This window comes from Hyperolius riggenbachi, chromosome 5, assembly GCF_040937935.1.
Source record: "Hyperolius riggenbachi isolate aHypRig1 chromosome 5, aHypRig1.pri, whole genome shotgun sequence".
Taxonomy (NCBI): domain Eukaryota; kingdom Metazoa; phylum Chordata; class Amphibia; order Anura; family Hyperoliidae; genus Hyperolius; species Hyperolius riggenbachi.
The window spans coordinates 30,950,903-30,970,193 of NC_090650.1; the positions used below are offsets into that span (position 1 = coordinate 30,950,903).

Sequence of the window (19,291 nt, forward strand, 5' to 3'; positions counted from 1 at the left end):
AGATTTCCAAAGCCTTGAACATCCCACAGAGCACTGTTCAAGTGATCATTCAGAAATGGAAGGAGTATGGCACAACTGTAAACCTACCAAGACAAGGCCGTACACCTAAACTCACAGGCCAAACAAGGAGAGCGCTGAGCAGAATTGCAGTCAAGAGGCCCATGGTGACTCTGGAGGAACTGCAGAAGTCTACAGCTCAAGTGGGGGAATCTGTCCATAGGACAACTATTAGTCATGCACTGTACAAAGTTGGCATTTATGGAAGAGTGGCAAGAAGAAAGCCATTGTTAACAGAAAAGCATAAGAAGTCCCGTTTGCAGTTTGCCACAAGCCATGTGGGGGACACAGCAAACGTGGAAAAAGGTGCTCTGGTCAGATGAGACCAAAATTGAACTTTTTGGCCAAAATGCAAAACGCTATGTGTGGCGGAAAACACTGCACATCACTCTGAACACACCATCCCCACTGTCAAATATGGTGGTGGCAGCATCATGCTCTGGGGTGCTTCTCTTCAGTAGGGACAGGGAAGCTGGTCAGAGTTGATGGGAAGATGGGTGGAGCCAAATACAGGGCATTCTTGGAAGAAAACCTCTTGGAGTCTGCAAAAGACTTGAGACTGGGGCGGAGGTTCACCTTCCAGCAGGACAATGGCCCTAAACATAAAGCCAGGGCAACAATGGAATGGTTTAAAACAAAACATATCCATGTGTTAGAATGGCCCAGTCAAAATCCAGATCTAAATCCAATCGAGAATCTGTGGCAAGATCTGAAAACTGCTGTTCACAAACGCTATCCATCTAATCTTACTGAGCTTGAGCTGTTTTGCAAAGAAGAATGGGCAAGGATTTCAGTCTCTAGATGTGCAAAGCTGGTAGAGACATACCCTAAAAGACTGGCAGCTGTAATTGCAGCAAAAGGTGGTTCTACAAAGTATTGACTCAGGGGGCTGAATAATTACACACGCCCCACTTTGCAGTTATTTATTTGTAAAAAATGTTTGGAATCATGTATGATTTTCGTTCCACTTCTCACGTGTACACCACTTTGTATTGGTCTTTCACATGGAATTCCAATAAAATTGATTCATGTCTGTGGCAGTAATGTGACAAAATGTGGAAAACTTCAAGGGGGCTGAATACTTTTGCAAGCCACTGTATATATGTAACACACTGTATACACCCACATTCTTGAATCAGTAAACGCTGATATACGTGACACACTTTACATGCTAGCATATGTGACATACTGTACACACTGCCATACTTGACGCACTGTACACCCTCATACCTCCCAACTTTTTGAGATGAGAAAGAGGGACACTTAAGCCACTCCCATGCCACACCCCTGATCACGCCCCGTCACACCCCTAGTCACGCATACAATAAAAATTTCATGAGAAAAATATGTTGAATTATCATTCAAACCGCACTGGTCCTTTCTATCCTGGTCCATTTCCATTCATTTTAACATTTTAAAATTAGTAATATATCAATTGAAAGGATGGGAATAAAGTTTTGAGTCAATAAAACACACTTTTTAATAGATAAATATATATATTTACATAGAAAGAGGGACACATGGGGAGGAAAGAGGGACAGAGGGACAGGGCTCCCAAAGAGGGACTGTCCCTCGGAAAAAGGGACATTTGGGAGTTATGTACACACTGCCATATATGACACACTGTACACAATGACATACGTGACTCACTGTACACACTGGCATACGTTACACATTGTACACACTGCCATACATGACGCACTGTACACACTGACATACATGACACACTGTACACACTGACATACATAACACACTGTACACACTGGCATACGTTACACACTGTACACACTGACATACATGACACACTGTACACACTGACATACATAACACACTGTACACAAAGGCATACGTTACACACTGTACACACTGCCATACATGACGCACTGTACACAATGACATACGTGACGCACTGTACACACTGGCAAACGTTACACACGGTACACACTGACATATGTTACACACTGTACACACTGCCATACATGACGCACTGTACACACTGACATATGTTACACACTGTACACAATGACATACATGACGCACTGTACACACTGACATATGTTACACACTGTACACACTGCCATACATGACGCACTGTACACACTGACATATGTTACACACTGTACACAATGACATACATGACGCACTGTACACACTGACATATGTTACACACTGTACACAATGACATACATGACGCACTGTACACACTGGCATATGTGACACATTGTACACACTGGCATACGTTACACACGGTACACACTGCCATACATGACGCACTGTACACACTGGCATATGTGACACACTGTACACACTGGCATACGTTACACACGGTACACACTGCCATACATGACGCACTGTACACACTGGCATATGTGACACACTGTACACACTGGCATACGTTACACATTGTACACACTGCCATACATGACGCACTGTACACACTGACATACATAACACACTGTACACACTGGCATACGTTACACACTGTACACACTGACATACATGACACACTGTACACACTGACATACATAACACACTGTACACACTGGCATACGTTACACACTGTACACACTGACATACATGACACACTGTACACACTGACATAAAATACATACATGATGTGTGATGGCCTGGAGGTCTCTCCGCTCGGATGGGATGTTGGTGGTCTGATGATCTTCAGAGAGTTCTGGGAAATCAAACAAGAGGAAAGAGGAGGGGAAACAGAGGAAACAATAGGGCGGGCCGCACAGGGAAGGGGGGGCTGCAGAGATCTGGAACATGGGGGCCAGTGAACTCCCAGCACCCGTCATGCAGCATGCTGGGAGTTTCATATCTGGAAACTTGGGAAGAACTTGCAGAAACTTCAGAAAACTGTGCACAAGATTTCTTATAAAACAATGAAAATAGCATCCTAAAGTTACAGCAAGCCGAGCTCCCGTCTGTTTCACTCTCGTATCCCAATCCCGTCTCACCCCATCTGTCCCTCTTCTGTACCCAAATCTCTTATCTCCATCTATTATACCAGTGTCCCTCTATACCCAATACCTTCTCTACTCCTCTCCTGCTGTTCTTCTCAATACCTTCTGTCCCTCTGCTGTTCCCCAGCCTCCTTTGTCCCCATAATGCACCATAATTCCCTTTGTCAAGACAAGACAAATAACATTTATATTGCGCTTTTCTCCTTGCGGACTCAAAGCGCCAGAGCAGAGCAGCAGCCACTAGGGCGCGCTCTATTGGCAGTAGCAATGTAAGGGAGACTTGCCAAAGGTCTCCTACTGAATTAGTGCTGGCTTACTGAACAGGCAGAGCCAAGATTCGAACCCTGGACTCATGTGTCAGAGGCAGAGCCCTTAACCATTACACCATCAGCCAACTGCCCCTCTGCTGTTCCCCAGTCTCCTCTGTCCCCATACCGTACCACAATTCCCTGTGTCCCTCTGCTGTACCCCAGTCTTCTCTGTCCCCATACTGTACCCCAATTCCCTGTGTCCCTCTGCCGTACCCCAGTCTTCTCTGTCCCCATACTGCACCACAATTCCCTGTGTCCCTCTGCTGTTCCCCAGTTTCCTCTGTCCCCACACTGCACCACAATTCCCTGTGTCCCACTGCTGTTCCCCAATCTCCTCTGTCCCCATACTGCACCACAATTCCCTGTGTCCCTCTGCTGTTTCCCATTTTCCTCTGTCCCCATAGTGCACCACAATTCCCTGTGTCCCTCTGCTGTTCCCCATTTTCCTCTGTCCCCACACTGCACCACAATTCCCTGTGTCCCACTGCTGTTCCCCAATCTCCTCTGTCCCCATACTGCACCACAATTCACTGTGTCCCTCTGCTGTTCCCCAGTCTCCTCTGCCCCATACTGTACCACAATTCCCTGTGTCCCTCTGCTGTTCCCCAGCCTCCTTTGTCCCTATAATGCACCATAATTCCCTTTGTCCCTCTGCTGTTCCCCAGTCTCCTCTGTCCCCATAGTGCACCACAATTCCCTGTGTCCCTCTGCTGTTCCCCAGTCTCCGCTGTCCCCATACTATACCACAATACCCTATGTCCCTCCGCAGTTCCCCAGTCTCACCTGTACATATGTTATATTGTACCATAATTCCATGTGTCTAAGTTGTTCCCCTTTTTCACAAGAGAAGCATTAGGGTATTGTACTGTGTTAGCCTTCAGTAAAAGCAAGAAGTTTTGAATCAGAATGATACCATTTATTCGCTAACTTAGAGATATAGAAAAAGTAAGCTTTCAGCTAATAAGCCTTCATCAGACTTGGTTCCTGCATGTACTAACAGGATTTGGAAACATACAGCTTATATACAGTACATTAGACATATTTCCCCTATGTCCAATGTATATAAGCTGTGTTTTTTCAAAATCTTGTCAGTGGTTTAACTACGGTAGTTAACCACTGAGGGGTTTTTTCCCTTATGGACCAGAGACATTTTTACATCTCAGTGCTCCTCCCTATCATTCGCCAATAACTTTATGAATACTTATCTCAACGAAATGATCTATGTCTTGTTTTTTTTTTTGCCACCAATTAGGCTTTCTTTGTGTGGTACATTTTGCTAAGATTTTATTCTAAATGCATTTTAAGGGGAATAATAAGAACAAAATTGAAAAAATAATTGTTTCTCAGTTTTTAGCCATCATTTCATTTCATTTCAAATAAAACGTTCTACTGTGGATAAAAGCCACACATTTTATTGACCCATTTGTCCCAATGATTACAATGTTTAAATTATGTCCCTAGTACAAAGTATGGCAACAATATTTTATATGGAAATAAAGGTGTATTTTTGCATTCATCACTAATTGCAAGCCCTTACTTGCAAAAATAACAGTAATATACCCTCATATACATAATACATATTAAAAAAAACTGAGTCCCTATGTAACTATTTATGTATTTTTTTATGACTTTTTTTTCAATATACAAATGTTTTGTTTTGGTAACTATGGGAGAGTGGGGGAGGTAAGGGGTTAATTTTAATCTGGGATTTGTGTATTTACATTGAATTTGCCGTATTAGGGTGCCATTAGATGTGTACTGTTTACACAGAGGAAGTAATGTGTGTATGTTTTACTTACACTTTTGCCAATGACCTCCGGCATTAAACAAATCAGACATTTATATATTTCTTCTGCCTTCTTTAGTAAAGAGTTCTAACTTGTTATACTGGGTACCTATCTGCGTGTACAAACCACTTTTACGAATATTAGTGAACACACAAGTGAACACACAGCACTGTTTACTCAAAGCACACACAACGTCTGAATAGAAGAAAAATGGTTTTTAAATTGCCATTTTTATGAGTTTAAAAACCATTTTTGCTTTGCATTTTTAAAATCGATTTTCTCAAAAACTACAAGGTCTTTTTGAAAAAAAAAAAAACTTTTCATGCTCCCACCTTCTTCCTTTTAACAAAAGTAGTAGCCATTTTGTTGACAATAGCATTGCTATTAACCACTAAAATGGGCACAACATTTTGCAAACAGTACATGAAAATTACACAAAATTACTAACTGATACACAAAATCAGTTGAATGTCCAAATCAAAATTATGTACGGACATAATTGCAAAAATATAATTAGCAGATTAAATCCTCACTAGATACCTGTGGATCTTGGAAACACATTGCTTCCAAACATGTCCCCCGGCATTTAGAGATCTGGTCTCTAGTGATGTCACTTCCTGCTGGGGACATAACTAAACATTCAACTAGAATGTTCAGTGAAAAGTGCGGCCATGAACATGTTTGGTGTAGTGTTGGAGCACCAATGCAACACCCCCCACAGGGAAATATAAAGTCAGGTCAGCTATGGTCATCCCGAGAGAGACAACTGACTCCGCCCCTGCCAGGTGACTGATGCTGATGAATACCAAGAGCTCCGCCCAACATGCACACATATCTTACTTGCTCTTCTGTAAATGGAAAGACCTATGTCCCTCCCACGAGGATCCTCAACCCATCACTGTGAGCCTTCCCACCTCTGAGCTTCCCTCCACCTCTGTTGGGTGTCCCATCATCATCAATACATCTCCTACTTCAGAATTATAATCATGTCTCCCAGCATTACTTCTACACCTCAGGTCCCAAAACATTATGGTAAAACATCCATTTATGGCAGGGAGGCATCTGGATCATCTATATAATATAAAATATAATTTACATTGCAATACACGATATGCCATACTATAAATGCATACTCATGTGACAGATAATATATACTGGTGATCACCAGATATGTTAAATATTGATATTATAGCAGATAAACGTAAAAAGCGGCATGATATTTCTACAGGAAATCATTAGGATGTGTGTTGGACTCACAATAAAATTCCTGGATATTCTCAAAAACAGAGCTCTTTAGAGCTTTAAATACATCCAATTAATATTTTTCTTCCATGTGTGAAGATGGGTGGGGCTAATATTCCAAGCCACTCCCACAATGCTTTGTTGTCCATCGTGCCCTTCCAGTAGAGTCATTGGGAGTCAGAGGTTGTCATGTTGTCTCTGTGCCCCGCCCACATTATGGTGTCATCGTCACTTCTGTTGGTTGCGCTTGAGCAACACGCTAAGGAGGAGGCGTCACACACAGGGACTGTTTTTGCATGTGTGGAGCTGTTCCAGGAAGATGGGAGGAGGGGAGGGGGGGGAGGAGGAATCATGTGCAGTAGGTGTTTTTTTCAGAAGTCTATTTTTCTGTTTTTCCAACTTTACCATTCAGGTTGGGCAAGGTAGCCAGCTTATATGGAAGAAACTGTCCAGAAGAGTTCTTAATAAGGAACTTGCCCAAAATAAATGTTTAGCGTTGCCCCATAGCGGTAACATATAAATATATAAAATGTCTCTTATTCTTGCTTAAAATGTCTTCTCGTCCTGTTCATTTTCCAGAGGGGATCTGAACCAAATGTGAAGGTGAGGCCATGAAAGAGGGTGGGGTGGGAGAAGGGAGGCGGGGTTTGAGGAGAGAAGGGAGAGAGAGAGCAATAATTAGTTGAATAATTTAATTCCCTTTTTGTAACAGCCACACACACACAGCAGATGGACGGCAGATAATATTGTGTCCCACAGACTAGGCTTGTGGTGTTCAGCATTTGAAGTTTGCTAGCTAGGCAGTTTGTCCCTCTTTCCCCCTATAGCTAGGCTGTGAGTCCAGTTTCAGTGACAAGCCAGCCACTCGCTGTGCATAGGGTTCCCTTAGTCTCTCTATGCCATAAGGCCAGAGTTGTTCTCTACAGCTTTCTGGTCATTTAGCATTGTTTACTCATCGATCTACATGACTACAATAGACATGAAAGTTAAAGGGAGCAGCTTTTCCTGCAGTTTGTCCTGGTTTCTAATAGTTGTAGGAGCTGCCATTTCCCCCCTACCCATCCCTCTGCCCTTATTTATCCAGGGGACGGTGTGAATGTAATCAATTGCGACTTCTCTAAACTGTTTGAAGTACAGTGTCCTATCCCCCCGCCTGCTGATGAAAATTGATGAAAGCTTTAATTTGCTCATTGTTACTGTTAATTACAGCAGTCCTCATCTGCTTGCTCTTTCTGTGGTAGGCAGGCCACAGAAGTAGGGCAATAAAATCCTCTAGCAAACAAAGAAAAGAGCTAGAATACATTTTTTAGTAATGAGTCACATTGTTAGCATGCATTTGCAATGTGCTATTGAGATGCCGTGGGGGCTAAAAATGCTTTTCTGTTCACTTTAAGGAAAAACTTTGAGGCACCAGATAAGTGTGAGTACAGAAAACATCCAAATAGGATTGGAACAGTCTTAGGTTAACCTCTCAAAGGTTTATCTGTTGAAACTGAACATGGACCCCAATAGACCTCAAATCTAAACGTTCAACCTCACACCACTTAAAAAAGAGCAATAAATACACAGCGATCAGAGAGCAATCATTGCCATCCAGGCCCCATGGCTCACATCTTATAGGAAATCACAAAGCAATCTCTACAGAATTATATTACCATGTTTTATCCTTCCCTACCCTTAGCCCCACCCAGTACTCTCTTATCTGTCTCCTCCCACAGAGGCACCCCAATTCTGCCACCAAGCCACACCCCCTTCCCTTACACAAGTCAGAGCCTCACCGCACGCAGGAAGGAGACACTGCCCACGTTGTAGACTGGGGTCTGTTTCTTCGGCTTTCTCAGAGCTTTGCAGTTATCTCTCCTCAAGTTCACAATTCTTTCCTGATGAAAAAAAATAACAATAACAACATTTTATAAATAATATTAATATCTGGTGAATACAGGCTATTTAAAGGGGAACTGAAGTGAGAAGAATATGGAGGCTGCCATATTTATTTCCTTTTAAACAGTACACATTAGCCATGCTGATCTATTTCACTGCTGCAGTGTCTGAATCACACCAGAAACAAGCATGCAGATAATCTTGTCAGATCTGACAATAATGTCAGCAACAGCAGAACTGCTGCATGCTTGTTTAGAGTCTATGGCTAAAAGTATGAGAGGCAGAGGATCAGCAAGACAGCCAGGCAATGTGCATTGTTAAAAAGGAAATAAATCTGTCAGCCTCCATATCCCTCTTGCTTCAGTTGAATACCTTTTTCTGGACTTTGAAAATGTAGCACTGCACCCTATCTGTTAAACTTGTAGATCAGCCAAATTAAATCAGATAGAACCTGCTCACAGCAACCAAAAGTTGACGTCAATGCAGCCCAGCTTTCTCTGCATACTCAAGCTTGCTGCTTCTGTTTACACCAAAATCACCCTATTGCAGCTCAAAGCAGTCAAGAAAGAAGAGACCTGTGCAGCCAAAGCCACAGTGTCCAGTCTCCTTTCTTTTAAGTTAGCCAATAAATGATATCATCCTGATTCAAAACTTCTTGCGTGTCTATGTTTGCACAGTGAAACCAGTAAGTAACAGAAAAATTGATTGCAATTCTTGAATTGAAAAGATATTTAAAAAAATGTATTGTGTGGCCACCTTTACTCTTACTTGTCCTTCCTTAGATTGTGTGATCCCTGTTACAATCGCTACTTGCCTACAGGAATAATTCTGGTATTACATTCTGATGCTCGTGCTCTAATGATCTGGGGATAATGAGAATGACTGATTTGCCATTATCCTTATCCATCGAGTATCATGGCTCAGATGGCAAACCTAAGAAACCACAAGGTCTACAAATAATAGCTAACCATTGAAGGGAATCCACGGCTATAATTATTAGGTAATTCCCGGGAGAGTTGATCCAGGGATTTATCTACCGGCCATCTGGAGTCGGGAAGGATTTTTTTCCCTTGTAAGGCTTTATCACCTTTCCCTGGATCAACCTGGTTCAGGATGGTGTTTTTGTTTTGTTTTGTTTTTTCCTACTAGTTGAACTTGCTGGACGTATTTTTTTTCAACCTAACTATGTAACTATCTCATGCTTGGACTTGTAGTTCCTCTTTATATTGCCAATTTCTTTTCCAAGTCATAATGCATTTCTTACTGAACTGAGCCATAGTGATGATTGTAATCTGCTAATTTCACATAGTTTTTCGCAATTAGGACCATACGTAATTACAGTTTGGACATTCAATTGATTTTATGTAATCCATTTGTAATTTCATGTCATTTTTGCACAACTTTGTGCCGACTTTCGCAGTTAATAGAGAAGCCCCAACTACAAATGTTCAGGGGAATAGTGAGAACAAGTCTAAAAGTAATTTTTCAAAAAGACCTTGTAGTTTTTGAGAAAATCGATTTTAAATATGATATCCAAAGGAAAAATGTTTTTTTAAACTCAGAAAAATTACATGTTCTTTTTTTTTGCCTTGTTCCCCTATTCTCCTTGCCATATGTAGCAATTCTGGTGATCATAGCTTGTATGGGAGCTTTGCTATTAACTGCTAAAGTTGACTCAAAATTACGCAAAAATTACGCAAAACTGTGAAATTACAGTTGCTGATTACATTTGCATAAAAAAATTAATTATGATTTTTCCCAAAATGTTGGATTACGATTTTGCAACCTAATTGCGAATTACGATACAAAATTACGATTATGCAGCTGCTGGGCCAAGCTCATTGCACTGTGCAAAGCTGCTCCCACATACCCATTCATCACTAGTTTTTCAATTACCGCCACCTTCCTGTCTGAGCTGGAGATTCTGGAGATGTTCTCTGGCTTGCCCAGGCACATTAATTAGCTCTCAAAACCAGCACTTCAAAGCGCATCCAGGGAAAGCGAATCCAGGCCAGAGAGAAACTGGCTGCAGTGTAGTGAAAGTTTTTGCAACTTTATCAGATTTTGCAACCTTTTGCAATTATTTATAGCTCCTACTATCATAAAGAGCAACTTAACCAATTGCTTAAAGTTATTACTGTCAGAAAATGCAACCCCACCTAACTATTCTCACACAGAACATTTCCTCTACTGATGTCTAACCTTAATGACACCCCTCTCCCCTGCCGATGCCTAACCCTAACCCACCCACGCCTAATCTTAATCTCCCACAACTAACTTTAAACTCCCCCCACCCCCCGACGATGCCTAACCTTACAACACCCCCCACCAGCAGCTAACTTTAAAACTCCCCCAGTGGCGCCCAACTTTAAAACACCCCCCACTGATGCCTAAACTTAACCATCTGCGCCCTCCCCCACACAAAAAAAGTACGGAGAACTTCAGTTGGTTGCCCGGTTGCAAAAAATTACAGCCCGGATTCTGGAAGGAAGCTGCGCATGCGCTGTATGGAAGGTTGCAAAATATTTGGTGACCTCTGATGGGGCTCACTGAGGGGAGTGGGGGGGGGGGGGGGGGGTGATGTAATGGCTCAGCCATGTGCCTCACCACTCAGCGCTGACCTGTTCTCAGACCTTGCAGCGGCTCCTCTCTATGACTCCTCCAATGTTGCTGCCGGTGTGGTGAAATTTTTTGCAACTTTATCAGATTTTGCAACCGGTTGCACTTATATATAGGTATAGCTATCAGAAAGTGCAACCTAACCATTGACTTTAACCTATCTGTATCAGAAAATGCAACCCAACCAAACCCTATTCTCACACAGAACCCTCCCCTCTTGCTCAACTAATAACCCCCCCTGGAGGGAACAATCCCCCCTCTTCCTCAACTAATAACACCCCCGAGGGAACAATCCCCTCTCTTGCTCAACTAATAACCCCCCCTGTAGGGAACAATCCCCCTTCTAGCTCAATGGGATCTGTGGTTGCAAAAAATTACAGGCATGTTAACAGAGAGGAACCACGCCTACACAGTCATACACTGTCCTCTATGGCAAGTTGCAAAATATGATGGGTAGCAAAATTTTTCACTACACCGGTGAAGTCATACAGAGCAGCCACTGCGACAGCTGAGGACAGATCAGCGCTGAAAGATGATGCCAGAGGAAGCTCTGCATGCCTAATTGCATACAGGGGTGCGTGCAATTTCAGTTTGGGGATATTGCAGATTACAGGAGGATTCCGGCCAATCGGCAGTCTGGATAAAAACACAAAACAAATGTTTGCCCACCACTGGTGTAGACAAAGCCCAGGAGATATTTGCCTTCATGCAATGTTGGGTAGACCTACATTAGACTATAGAAGGAGCCTGCATGCTCTGCTGTCATACCTGAATGGCGCGGGCCGGGGGGATGCAATGAACGTATCTGGACAGGACTTTCTGCTCCCAGAATTCAAACTTGAAGCATCCGACACAGCTGTAGGTTTTCTGAGGAGGAAACGCACAATATTGGGATTAATACAACCTGCACGGAACACCAGCGTGACCCCCGCTTACACAGTTCTCTTTCTACAGGTCAGATTGGGAGGGCGACAACCTCCGATAGGATTTTATAGTTGTCTGCGTCCCTATAAAGAAGATTATCCGTATTTTCTTGTGTAGCTAGTGGTCATAAAAAAATCACAGAGATCTAGCCAATGAGTAATAAAAACCAGAGGTTGTTTCTTTTGCCCCACAGCGGACAGATGAGAAATGGTCTGAGCGGAGGTCAAGGAATTGTTATTTCAGTACAGTAATCCTGGTTTCCTAATGCAATTGGGGTTGATTGGAAGAGCCAAATTCCGATTTTGTCAAAATTCAGCGTTCCATAGCCAGATACCGAATTTAGTGTTCTGATTTCTGAGTTCCGAAGGCATTTTTTACTGAAGTCAATGCGGTCAATAGTTCTGCAGATGCAAAAACTGGCTTCAGAAACAAGAATTTTCAGCAATCATGGCATTAAAGAGAACCTGTAACAGAAAAAGTTCCCTTGGGGGGTACTGACCTCGGGAGGGGGAAGCCTCAGGGTTCCAATGAGGCTTCCCACTCCCCTGTAGCTGCAGGCAATCCAGCACTTGCTCCCCCGAAGTGTCCCGGAATCCTCAGTCGACAAGCCTGACAAGCGCTGATAAGCTGATGTATTTACCTTTCCTGGCTCCAGCAGGGGCGCTGTTGCGGCTATCCGCACAGAGATAGGCGAAAATAGCCGATCTCCATCGCATCCACTCTATTGCACAGGCGCAGGAGACTTGCACCTGCGCAGTAGAGTGGGCCGACAGCGATTAGCTATTTCCGCCTATCTCCGAGCGGAGAGCCGATACTGCGCCTGTGCTGGATCCCGGAAGGTAAATATTTACATCCCCGCCGTTCCGGGAGCTTTATCTCCGCCGCTGTGGGACCGAGGAAAATGGGTGAAGCCTCGATAGGCTTCCCCCACCCCAGGTGAGTACCCCCCAGGGGAGGTTTTTCTCATTACAGGTTTTCTTTAACACAATGGCTAGGAAGGTTAAAATTGGTCCAGTAAAATAGTGATAGAAAGAAAAACAGGTTATTTCACCTACATCACCCACCAAGCCAGTATTATTTAAAGTGGACCTAAACTCTTGAACTGCAGACAAGGAAAACACATATAGTTGCTGAGAAATCCATTCATGTGTATTTAGAGTGAGAAGCCTGTCTATTTACCAATTATCAGCAAGTGTAAATCAGGGCTGTCAGCTGTGTCTGAGCCATGGCTTTGTTCTGTGCTAATATGTAAACACTAAAGCTTAACCCTTTCTGTGCTCCCAGGAATGCCCAGGAAGTAAACACTGCAGGTTTATTGTCGGCGTTCTATAAGTTGTAATGAAGAAATGTTTTTCTTTAAAGGTTATTGTGCTGTTGCCTTTTAAGTGCAGAGAGGAAGTTCTGAATTAAGGTCCACCTTTTTTCAGATACTTTTTTTTATTAGAGTTTAGGTCCACTTTAACTGGAACAGTGGGTTATACTCACAAAGCATGTTGTTATATTGCTCAATGACTTCTTGATTGATATGAACATATGAACATTGTGAGGGGTACCGTATATACTCGAATACAAGTCGACATTGTGTATTATTCCACTCCAATATTCAACCCTTTTAACCTATAATTTTTTTATTGACTCAAGTATTAGTCTACCCAGCAAAGTTAGTGGCTGAACTTGGGAATCCAGGAAGAATTAACAGCTGCACTTGGGGACCAGGAGGGGTTAAAGACTGGACTGCATACAGTATTGCAGCCATTACCCCCACCTGTCCCTTAAAGAGAAACTCCGACCAAGAATTGAACTTAAAGAGAACCCGAGGTGGGTTTAAAGAATATTATCTGCATACAGAGGGTGGATCTGCCTATACAGCCCAGCCTCTGTTGCTATCCCAAACCCCCCTAAGGTCCCCCTGCACTCTGCAATCCCTCATAAATCACAGCCACGCTGCTGACAAACAGCTTGTCAGAGCTGGCTGTGTTTATCTCTATAGTGTCAGTCTGCTGCTCTCCCAGCCTCCTGCAGAACTCCAGTCCCCGCATGCATGCCTTCCCTAACTGCTGATTGGAGGGAAGGGATGGGGGCAGGGACTGGAGCTATGCAGGAGGTGGGGGAGCAGCCGAGACTGACACTACAGATGTAAACACAGCCTCACAGCACGGCTGTGATTTATGAGGGATTGCAGAGTGCAGGGGGACCTTAGTGGGGTTTGGGATAGCAACAGAGGCTGGGCTGTATAGGCAGATCCAGCCTCTGTATGCAGATAACATTCTTTAAACACACCTCGAGTTCTCTTTAATCCCAATCAGTAGCTGATACCCCCTTTTACATGAGAAATCTATTCATTTTCACAAACAGACCATTAGGGGGCGCTGTATGACTGATATTGTGGTGAAACCCCTCCCACAAGAAGCTCTGAGTACCGAGGTACTTCTGGCAGTTTCCTGTCTGTGAACCTTGTTGCCTTGTGGGAAATAGCTGTTTACAGCTGTTTCCAACTGCCAAAACAGCATGCAGCAGCTACATCACCTGCCAGTAGTAAAAATGTCACCATGTAATAAATGTCAGAATGTAAATCAGGGATTTAAAAGATTTTACAATGGGCAAACACTGACTAAATCATTTATACATAATTATTGTAAAAATGAAGCACTTTTTTTTATTACATTATTTTCACTGGAGTTCCTCTTTAAGTGCAGCCAATACCTCCTCCAGGCCCCCAAGTGCAGCAATTACTCACTCCCATCCTGCAACCCTTTCCGCTGCCACTTTCCTTGTAAATTGCTGTGGCCAGGACTTTCAGACCGGTGTTTTTTTGGCATTTCCTTTATCAAGAAAGCATCACTTACCACTGGCTACATTGCTGCAAATGGGAATGTCACTAGTAGTACACAAATTAGTGTGCTCAGTGTTGCTCGTGACTCGTTTATAAGTCGACCCCTATACTTTTATTTAGTGAGTCAGACCTACATTTCTAGACTTATACTTGAGTATATACAGTAAGTCTATTTTATATTTCTGGGAAATTGAGGGAAGTTCCCCATCTGGTATAACCTTCCCGAGGCCAGATTTATACTTTTTGTGCCAAGTATGTTGTGGCTCTGCTTACTTGTGCAGCAGCCTCCTCCCATTCCATGTGCAGCCCCCTCTCCATGTGTATGATCTTTGTACTGCAGCCCCCTCCCATTCCATGTGCAGCCCCCTCTTCCATGTGTATGATCTATGTACTGCAGCCCCTCCCATTCCATGTGCAGCCCCCTCTTCCATGTGTATGATCTATGTACTGCAGCCCCTCCCATTCCATGTGCAGCCCCCTCTTCCATGTGTATGATCTATGTACTGCAGCCCCTTTCCTTCATGAACAGCTGCCTTGAGTATCAGTTTCCCTTTTTCATGTGTTGCTCCCCATTTTCAGCCTCATCTTTCATGTAAAGCCACCCCTCTTTCATGTTCAGGTGCCCCCTTAGGCTGCAGCCGCCCAAGGCCCAGGCCATTTTGGCCATTCCAGAAATCCGGCCCTGTACTATCCCATCATTAGTTATAGTGCTTCTTCCCATCTACATCTGCAGTGATCACATGTTTATCCAGCAGCGAATGTCATCGTTCATGGAATTTACCTGGAAGGTGAAACATGATTGGCTCGTCTGCTCAATAGCTCCATCTTTGCTCCAGTAATCTTTGCACCTCACCTGTACCCCCTTTATCCCCCCCCCCCCCCCCTCGCTCTGAGGAAACTCTAGTGACAATGTGTACAGTTCCAGCTTGTATGGTAGAGTTGGCAGGCACATGGGTTATGCTGTAAGGTGCTGGCAATGGTATACACCCAGTAAAACTATGTGCTCAAGACAAGTACAAAGTCCATGCAAAAACTCAAAAGAGCAGAAGAGGTCTGGCACTATAGTTTAATTATAGAATAGTGACACTATGTGGCACAATACAAAACAATTTTTTTTGCATAGCATGTGAGTGATAAACTGGACAATGCATCAGAAAAAACATGTAATCGCAAAAAGTGTCCAAGGGCTATACCTGGGTGACAGTGGGAGGCAGCAGTTGTGGGCGCAAATAGGTGCACGGCCTAATGACCGTTTCGCGTTGCTTACACCAAGCTTCTTCTGAGGTAAGCCCCAGAAGAAGCTTGGCGTAAGCCACACGAAACGGTCGTTAGGCCGTGCAGCTATTGGCGCTCATATCTGCTGCCTCCCACTGTCACTCAGGTATACCCCTTGGACACTTTTTGCGATGGCATGTTTTTTCTAATGCATTGTTACTCACATGCTATGCAAAAAAAAAAATGTTGTATTTTGCCACATAGTGTCACTATGCTATAATTAAACTATAGTGCCAGACCTCTTCTGCTCTTTTGAGTTTTTACAGTTCCAGCTTATGTGCCCAGAGACAATAGTCATGTGACTCTCACCCCGTCTCTTGTCATTTTGCAGTTGGGATTTGCCTTCAACTCCTCCTTCTGGCATTTGGTCTGTTTCAGCGTCAACTCCAAACTCACAAAGAGCCCATCATCGAGTTCCTGGAACAGAGGACAAGTTTAACCAGCGCTCATCATTACATCCTAACACCCACATTGTGCAATGTCTGACCCCTATTGAGCTCTGTCCCTCTATTGTACCCAACCCCTTTTGTCCCTTTATGCCAACCTCCTCTGTCCCTCTACTGTATGCCAGCCCCCTTTGTCCCTCTATGTATCTTAGACATTTCTGTTCCTCTACTGCATGCCAACCCCCTCTGTCCCTCTACTGTATGCCAACCCCCTCTGTTCCTCGACTGTATGCCAACCCCCTCTGTCCCTTTACTGCATGCCAACCCCCTCTGTTCCTCGCCTGTATGCCAACCCCCTCTGTCCCTTTACTGCATGCCAGCCCCCTCTGTTCCTCGCCTGTATGCCAACCCCCTCTGTCCCTTTAGTGTATGACAGCCCCCTCTGCCCATCTACTGTATGCCAGCCCCCTCTGTCCCTCTACTGTATGCCAGCCCCCTCTGTCCCTCTACTGTATGCTAGCCCCCTCTGTTCCTCGACTGTATGCCAACCCCCTCTGTCCCTTTACTGTATGCCAGCCCCCTCTGTCCCTCTACTGTATGACAGCCCCCTCTGCCCATCTACTGTATGCCAACCCCCTCTGTCCCTCTACTGTATGCCAGCCCCCTCTGTCACTCTACTGTATGCCAGCCCCCTCTGTCACTCTATTGTATGCCAGCCCCCTCTGTCCCTCTACTGTATGCCAGCCCCCTCTGTTCCTCGACTGTATGCCAGCCCCCTCTGTCCCTCTACTGTATGCCAGCCCCTCTGTTTCTGAACTGTATACCAACCTCTTCTCTCGCCTCTGTCTCTCAACTGTATGCCAACCTCCTCTGTCCCTCTACAGAGTACCTACCCCTCTACTGTCTACCAGCCCCCTCTGCCCATCTATTGTATGCCAGTCTGCTCTGTCTCTCTACTATATGCCATCCTGCTCTGCCCCTCTACTGTATGCCAACCTCTTCTGCCCCATGCCAGACCACTCTGTCCCTTTATTGTACCCCCAACCAGTTGCAGACAGTCCCTTTACTGTGTGCCAACCTCCTCTGTTTCTCTGTTTAGCTTAATCCTTTCTATCCATCTACTGATTGTCTCTGTGTCTCTTGGAACCTGTCTGCTCTGTACTCGCTCTTTCTATTAGTCATTAAACTCCTCGGTTCTTCTATTGTATTCTAATCTTCTGTCCTTCTGCTACAATCACAATCCTGTCTCTCCCTCCATTGTACATCAGTCCCTCTGTCCTTCTACTGAACCCCAACCCTTTCTATCCTCTGTCCCTCTATTGTACCCCAATTCCTTCAGTGACTACATAGTTCATGAAGTAGGCTCAGGAGATGCCAGCCAACATTAGCCCACAGCTTACACTCAGGGGCTTAGCAATAGGGGGTGCAGAGGTAGCCACCGCATCGGGGCCCTTGGGCCAGAGGGGCCCCGAAGGGCCCACCCTCAACTACAGTATTAGCTCTCTATTGGTCCTGTGCTCATAATACTCACTTCTATAGATACTTTGAATAGTTGTGATCGCTAACAAACTGGTCCCCACCCCCTTCTTGCTCCTCTGACACTGTGGTTGTCCATGGCAGGTTTTGGTGCGCCGTATCAATTGTTATGTATAGAGTGCTTGGGGGGCCCCATTGTAAAACTTGCATCGGGGGACAAAGCTCTTTAGCTACACCACTGCTTACACTCTTAAAACAAATTCCCCATTTCCATTCCAATAATGTGCTTCCAATAATAATTCACATGAATACACATATTACATATAACACAAGATGCTGACCCTATATAAATACAAAATAAATAATAATGAAAATAATACTCTAACAATGATTGCGTAGACTATAAATCCCAAGTTTCGCAGCAGAATTGAAAGTCGGAATTCAAAGAATTCCAACTGGAAAATTCCGAAAGTTATCTGAAGGTCGGTTCAAATGTTTTTTTTAGAATAAATTGCTTAAAAAAAACCGAAAAAACGTTGTGGATTGCTGTAAGCGCGTTAGTATCTACTGAGAATGTCCTTGGGACGTCAGCATGAAGGCTCGCAATAAATCACAATTATTTCGCGATTTTGTAATTTCGCAATGCAAGCTCAGAATCTGCAAAATCTGGAATTTGTTCGAAATTTTGTCAACCATCCCCAGTCAGGACCTGCTTAGTGTGTTGTTATCTTACGTATTCGCTCTCCTGTTCTATGGTCGATAGTTTATATCCATTTTTCGGGTTGTTTTTCCTGTGGAAGTTCTCCATCACCAGCCGGACAGCCTTCGTCTGTAACTCGGACAGTTCCTCCTCCGGGACGGATCCCAGCACACCCAGAACCAGCAGAGAGGAGACCAGAAGCCACGGTCCAGCAGCCAGCGTCATAGTGATCCTCTGAAGTCTTCTCCTACAATCTGCACGGAGGGGAGAGAGAGATAAGTTCCACCTGGTGATCCTGAGCTGGAGGCACCTCACTTCTGGTGGAACATTGGATCAGGAATCCTCACTCAGCCCGAACTTTCCATGTGCTGAGAGTATGGGTGGTTCCAGGGAGGCGTCTGTTGAGTCCAAAATATTGATTCAGGAATGCTGACAAGTGCCGACACGATGCTGATTCGTCCTTGTCCTTACGGCAAGGGAATTGAGGCTTGATTGACAGACAGCTGGAAATTCGAGCTGTGTCTGTGATGAGGAAAGCCAGAAATGTGGTGAGAGACTCTCCAGCTTCTACCTGAGACGTTCACCTACACAAGAGAGATGTGCGGAGAGACCACTGTCTATGAGGCAACCATCCTACTACAGTGGCCATTAAACATACGATCCCGCTGACGATCCATCATCCAATTCAATCTTTACGATACGGGCAGCATGGTGGTTAGCGCCAATGTTTCTCTCTGCTATCGAAAATGGCATTTTCAATTTGAAGAAAATGTTCATGAAGATACATTATATTTTTGCGATATTGCAGAAAATTCTCAAAAAAAC

General features: G+C 44.2%; 1 protein-coding gene across 1 annotated transcript in view; it reads right to left on the minus strand.

Moving 5' to 3' along the window:
* Positions 1-18,691, minus strand: part of RARRES2 (retinoic acid receptor responder 2) — a 60,171-nt gene extending 41,480 nt beyond the window's left edge. The window contains exons 1-4 of the mRNA XM_068238245.1: positions 18,500-18,691; positions 16,214-16,321; positions 11,641-11,739; positions 8,151-8,252 (exon numbers count right to left, since the gene is read on the minus strand). Coding sequence (XP_068094346.1) covers positions 8,151-8,252; positions 11,641-11,739; positions 16,214-16,321; positions 18,500-18,691 — 501 coding nt within the window. The remainder of the gene's footprint in view (positions 1-8,150; positions 8,253-11,640; positions 11,740-16,213; positions 16,322-18,499) is intronic.
* Positions 18,692-19,291: the final 600 nt, after the last annotated feature.